The sequence below is a fragment of the Hylaeus volcanicus genome, chromosome 2 (genome assembly GCF_026283585.1).
Source record: "Hylaeus volcanicus isolate JK05 chromosome 2, UHH_iyHylVolc1.0_haploid, whole genome shotgun sequence".
NCBI lineage: Eukaryota > Metazoa > Arthropoda > Insecta > Hymenoptera > Colletidae > Hylaeus > Hylaeus volcanicus.
This window is the reverse complement of record NC_071977.1, coordinates 26,797,213-26,803,453: the sequence shown is the minus strand read 5'-3', so window position 1 is coordinate 26,803,453 and position 6,241 is coordinate 26,797,213. Positions and strand designations below refer to the sequence as shown.

The 6,241-nt window shown below is 41.6% G+C and overlaps 1 protein-coding gene across 2 annotated transcripts; it reads right to left on the bottom strand.

Moving 5' to 3' along the window:
- Nucleotides 1–797: 797 nt before the first annotated feature.
- Nucleotides 798–5,566, bottom strand: LOC128872034 (farnesol dehydrogenase-like). Of its 2 annotated transcripts, XR_008456086.1 has the most exons (7): nt 5,433–5,566; nt 4,434–4,746; nt 3,297–3,423; nt 2,529–2,682; nt 1,982–2,125; nt 1,656–1,800; nt 798–1,433 (listed from the first exon to the last, which is right to left on the bottom strand). XR_008456086.1 is itself a non-coding variant. In XM_054114314.1 (6 exons), exons 2-6 carry the CDS (start codon nt 4,738–4,740, stop codon nt 1,762–1,764), a joined length of 771 nt encoding a protein of 256 aa, XP_053970289.1. In that variant the 5' UTR covers nt 4,741–4,746; nt 5,433–5,566; the 3' UTR covers nt 1,610–1,761. The 2 variants fall into 2 exon arrangements, 1 of the variants encoding a protein (XP_053970289.1); XM_054114314.1 differs by lacking the exon at nt 798–1,433 and having other exon boundaries at nt 1,610–1,800.
- Nucleotides 5,567–6,241: the final 675 nt, after the last annotated feature.

Sequence of the window (6,241 nt, the reverse complement as noted above, 5' to 3'; positions counted from 1 at the left end):
CGTATCCACTGCCGAAATTCCATCCACGCGCGAGAATTTATTATAAAACGTCGCGCAGGAATATCGCGGACCCGCGAGAGTGGAAACGTTAGTTTCTGGTTGGCGGAAAATTCCCACGGAAACGACTCTCTGCAACCGTAACCGCTGAACAATGGAAGAATACTTGAAATGTCGATAAAATTCGAGCACGAGAATTTCAGGTGGCCGCAACGCGCGAGAAATTTCGAAACCGCGCGTCGATCGCGAATCAAATTTTTCCCCTGTCTTGCGGAGAATGGCCGCAGCGGAGATTTTAATAAAGTCCTGTCCATCCCACGGAATCGCTCGATTAACCTGGACGCCACGACCGACGTTCCGAGCATCCGATTCTCTCGTTACGTTGAAAAATTTAGCCGCTTGTTTTTCCGCCACGCACAGCCGCGAAATGAACGTTCCGGTACCGGTATTCGATGGCATTGATTCCCGCCCCCTCGGGGATGTACAGAGTAATCCAAAGTCACGGAGATATTTTTTTTGGCGAGGGCGGGGAGGATCGACGATTAGTTGAAGAATTAAGAGTACGACGACTGTTGGAAGCATTTATAGTATGATCACGATTACGTCGATGAGAGTCAGGAATTCCAATAAGCACGGTCGTGCCTTCGATGCTAAAATGGCGTGGCTCATGCTTGTTTGTTGAGAAATTATTGCGTTAATGAAGGAGGTTGTTGCGTTGGTTCTCTTTGGAAACACGGCGCACTTGGAAATATTTAAAACAACGTGTTGATGAATTTATATATTATTGGAAAGAAAGATTGTATATCTTTTATTTAGTTGATTTGTTATTGCATTAACCATTTCTATAATAAAATTTACTATCCAATACAATTACGTCTTAAACAACCATTTTTAAATCTATGTTCAAGCTACCGAATCTGGGAAAATCTACGAAAATACGAGTCGTCGCAAATGAAATTGACACCACTCTCGGGCACTCGATTAATACGCCGATATTTGACGTCCACGATCCTCCGTGCCACGATAAATTGCTATCAAATTTTAGAGCGTGCTGTATTTAACGAAATCGCGAACCGCAAACTATTAACGGAGTGCATTACGTAAATTATATTGCTCGATGCATTAAATCAGTGGAAAAAGTGTACGGCACACGTCGAGTACTTAATAGCAGGCTGGTTACGATAGACGTATGTCAGCGATTACGGATAATTAGAGATAGTACGAGAGAGGGAAGCCGGGTAGTCGGTAACTATTACTCTTGTAACTAGAATTAATACCAAGTTTAGTCACGCAGGCCAATAATAGCGTCAATCATTGAATTCTAAGGAGCCTGGCCTCTGTAATTATGGCACGCTTATGCTCGGTCGATTTGCAATTTATAATCAATAACCAGTGTAGTAATGAATCGCTCGATCGAGTAAAACTGTCTAACGTGCCTAGAGCAGAGAGTTGATTTCCATGATTAATTGTTCAGATCGTTTCTTCAAATTAGACAGTCTGTTATTATACCCAATTAATTCACGTGATTTATCTAGATTACTGTCATCTAAGTTCAATTGTACTAACACCTCAACACTTTAAATGAAAAAGATAAAGAAATATATCGTATAAGTCATTCCGTAAAATATCTTTAATATTGTTTTCAGTGACGCACTTACACTCTCTGCGATCTTTTTCCTGTAATTTTACGTGCGCACTCGTACTCCATGCAGATATCGTTTATTTGGGTACCGACTCTGCTGGAGTTACAACCGCATGGAAGTTTTACATTTCACCCGTGCGTTGAATAACGAGTTCCGTGATCTGAAATTTTATGAATGAATTCTTGCCACAGGAATACAGTGCTGGGCGAAAATATTGACATAGGAGAGTTCTTGTGCTACGCAGTTCATTTTAATCGTAAACCTTCAATTTTTGTATATATTAGCTCATTCAATTGAATCTTTAAAGCTATGCCAATATTTCCTTAAAAAATTAGCCTTACTTGTACTTCGGGTCGAGTACCAAGGGCATACATCAATCCGTCCGCCACGTCTTGTGGTTGCAGACTTGGAATTTCTGCCAGAATTCTGTCAACTTCAGGTGAATTTGTGGCGATGCCACTATGAACTAGACCAGGACAGATGCTCTGTAAAATTAAAGATTCTATACTCCAGCATTCTAAATTAATTGCAACTCTGATGGACAAAATACATATATAAAAACATGCTATTGTTATTATTATTATTTTAATATTTCGGTGTCTCATTAATTAACAAAATATTGAAAGTGTCGATACAGATTGTGGGACGATAAGCATTCAAATAATTAAGACCATTTCTACCACGTCACTGACGTCTTTAACACCTTATTAATTGAAATTTATCTTAGAAACAAATTCATATAACCACCAACAAAGTTACCTAAACTCGCTCGTTTTCCACGTGCATTAAATCATACTGCGAGGAGTGGAAGCAGGGAAAAAGGTCGATGGTGAGATCAACAACCCTTACGAAAACTATCGATAAACGTGGCACATCACGTGGACTTACGGTGATTCGAATCGGTGCTTTAACAGCCGCCAATTCCCGTCGCACCGTGTGCGTTAATGCAACGGTTCCGTGTTTGCAAGTCGGGTACAGGTTCCAGCCATTGCAGCCATCGATTTCCGAAAGGAATCTGCTCGGAATTTCGTGTCCCAGCACGCTGCCGCGCAAAACAAAAAACTGCTTCAACAGGCTGGCCGTGGGCGGCCATTTGCACCGCGTTTCATTCGGAACGACTTCGAGCGCAAACAACCCGGAACGTTTGTTTCGGCCTTAAAAGCGTCGAGCTATTTCTTTTTTTACAACGCAGGGGGTGGGCGCGAGTAAAATGTCCGAATTCTCTACGTGGTCAACATAGTTCAGCCCATCTTAAGTGGCTAGTTTCGATTATTATGAATGGTTGAATCCAGTTTAATGACTAAAAATTCGAAATAAAGATCATTATATTCAAAACTAGCATAATAATTACACCGCTGGTGAAAGAAATGAAGTGGACATAAACATCATTTCCTCTGTCATTAGAAAAGAAAGAATACTAGACTTAGTCCATTTCACTCCAATAATTCTCGAAAAAATATCCAGTAGTACTTTCTTTCACTAGCCGTGCAATTTCGTTCTTCGCCCCGCATCGGAGCGGATCGATGTTCAGATATGGAACCTGCGAGTTCAACGGGGGGATTCGGAGCAATCGCGTGCACGTGAAAGAGATCTCGCAAAATGGACAACTCGAAACGGCAAACGGCTCGACAAGACGACGCTCGCGAGCAACAATACCTGTTGATATTGAAAATATGCCCTTCGACGTTTCGCTGGCGCATCGACCGCACCGCCCGGTTGATGAATACGGCGGTCGCAAGGATATTAATATTTAACAGCCTTTCAAACGCCGCCCTGTCGCTCTCTGCAAGTGTAATTTATGGAATTCTTTAAAATACGACAACGACCAGGAGAACGAAGTACCGAGAATAATACTCTGGGCCCAGCCACGTCTCGTGCAGCAACTATACATTGCGTTCAAAAGTGACAGCATCCTTTTTACTGCGCGTCAAGCGATCGGCGTTGGATAGTTAAATGCTTGCACCAACTTGGAGATGTGAAATGGTCGTGACTCTTTAGAAATTAATCGCAGCGGTGTTTCGTTCGATTTATTTAGAGAAGAGAAATGTTTCATTGGTTTAGTGAGTACTCTATCGTCCAATATAATGCACCAATAAAATAGGTTCATTTATTATAAAGATCGAAGGATGATTCAAACTTTTGAGCGGCAGTGTACAATGCTATCACGCAATTGGAAACGGACATGGAGCCACTCTAACGTTTACATTAACTTTGACACTGAATTCGGTGATTCCTGACCTACTTGAATCGGTCAGAGACTTTTTTAAATGACTGCAAGTCTGAATATTTTATCATATATAGTTGACGTTCAAAGTTAATGTAGATTAAATTCGATCCATACACTCAAATAACACGACGTATGTGATGAGTCGAGTTGTAGCAGATTTATTATGAATATAAATTTTGTTTATTTAATTTTGAATATATAGAATATACTCCACCTAATGTACATATAGACCAGATGTCCTAAATTGTACCTCTTTGGGTATTTTCTTGAAATTGAAATATTTGCAATAATTATTTTTATTTGTCTCATCTTGAATGTATATCAGTCTAATACATACAAAGTAATCTTTTCGGATGTATCGGACGTATTGCTATAAAAGAAAATACTGAGAGTGCCCTAATTTAGGGAACCTTCCCCTATTCGATTCGCAAAGAGAAAAATGTTTCTCCCCTACGCGAAAAGAACCCACGGAATAGAAACGCAATAACAATAAATCTCCTTGTATTCGCCTCATCACAGTGGCATCAATGTAAATTACTTTTCGCGAGATATACATGCAACCATACCAATGACACGAGTGTAGTTGATGACACCTGCGTTGTTTACCATGATGTCCACGCCACCCCAATTCGTCTGTGCGAGCGTGAAAGCGCGTTCCACGTCTTTCTCCTCGCTTATATCGCAGTCGAGGATGCAAAATTCCCCTCGTTCGACGATCTGCTCCCATTTGGTGCTGGCGAGCAATAATTTCTCGGCTTGTATGTCTAGCGCCAGCACGTTTACTTTTTTCAACAACAGGGCAGCTGTAATTGCTTCCCCGATGCCGGATGCTGCGCCAGTAACGATCGCGGTTTTACCAACCCAACGATCCATAATTCTCTGTTTTTACATTCGTCGAGTTGCGTTAGATTCTGGAGAAACGCACGACGCCGGCCGGGATTATTTTGTCACCGACTAAAAACCGACCGGCGCCCGTTACAATCGCTTTAAGCTTCGAAACGCGCTCTGTCTCCGCAAAATGTAATACCGCCGACGGCGGGCTATTCTGCGCGAAAAAGTAAATAGAAAGTGTACGTTGTACTTTTTCATGGGAGGCATCGCTCCTGGGGATAATCAATTTCGAAAATGCGTGGAGCACGCGCGTGAGATTGAGCGTGTTTCTCTCGTTACTCACGGTTTCTACTTGTGTAGGTTGAAAGTATTGATTGTTAAATTAGTTGTTTAGTTAGTACCAGTTGAAATCTATACTATCATATTAACGGAAATGTTCCTAAACGACAATAGACTTAAGACTCACGAGTGATGGAGCAGTATTGATTTCTACCTCGTGCCCCTCAGATTTTCAAACTCGATTTCATAGCGAAGGAACCCCCACACGAAAAAACTTCCCTGCAGATTCTCGATTCAGTATTTCCAGAGGAATCTGACAAAAAATATTCGACACTCCCCACTTCCCCGACTGGGAATTTATTCTTTCGAGTTAAGTTCCTTTATTTATTGCGAAAAGCTGTTCGAGCTGGGCTCGTAATCGTATTTGGACGTGCGTCCATTAATTCAGGACTTACCTGGAGGGAAGATGCCTCTATCAGTTATTCAAGGCACGCGCGCAATTATGCCGGGACTTTGTCGAAAATTTTTCTGAAGTAGGCGGTGCTTTAGTCGCGCGCGAAACGTACTATGGCCGGTGTGATGTCGCACTGTGCGTCGCCCGTAGCGAGAACAAGAGCGTCGCAAGCTGTGTTACGTAATCTGTCGTCAATTGCTCCAACTCATACAGTTCACGATATATTTATAAAGTGGGACGCTTGGCGTTATCGCGCGAAGAAAGTTTGCGTTGCTTTCGACGGCGATAGAAGCATATATCAATATTTTTAATCGCACGTTTCAAGATTAAAGTAATATTGTTTGGCTTCTGAAGATGAGTAATAGCGATCTAATGGCTGCGAATTTGTATTAAGATCTTTAGGTATTAAATGTGGGTATACATATTCTTTTCTACCTCATTCTACTTGGAACGCAGACGTTAAATCGAGAAGTTACACTTTAATAATTAACATGTTCAGCACTGTCACGATTGTTCTACATATGCGACTTAGAATCATCACAGAACCGCTGCTATATTTACCAATTCCAACCAAACAATCCCACTGATAGTCAATCGTATTATTTTATCTGCCCTTTGTACATAATACGCAATAGATCTAACCCAAACTTTTCCCCAAAAGAAATTCATGAGCCGGTTTCGCGATTGTTGGTGGTGAACCGATAACAATGGGTGTCTCGGTTCGTGTCCAGGACGTCTATCGAATATAAGCAGTTCAGCCATCAAATATCGTCGTATCGTATCGCAGGGGTGGACTTACCCTTTCCCACG

Excerpts from the sequence above, each read along its gene's own strand:
- LOC128872034 (XM_054114314.1), bottom strand. The coding sequence starts at position 4,740 with ATGGATCGTTGGGTTGGTAAAACCGCGATCGTTACTGGCGCAGCATCC. Across the intron at positions 2,126-2,528 it reads AAGCACCGATTCGAATCACC|AGCATCTGTCCTGGTCTAGT; the intron begins GTAAGTCCACGT and ends TTAATTTTACAG. Across the intron at positions 1,801-1,981 it reads GTACTCGACCCGAAGTACAA|ATCACGGAACTCGTTATTCA; the intron begins GTAAGGCTAATT and ends ATAAAATTTCAG.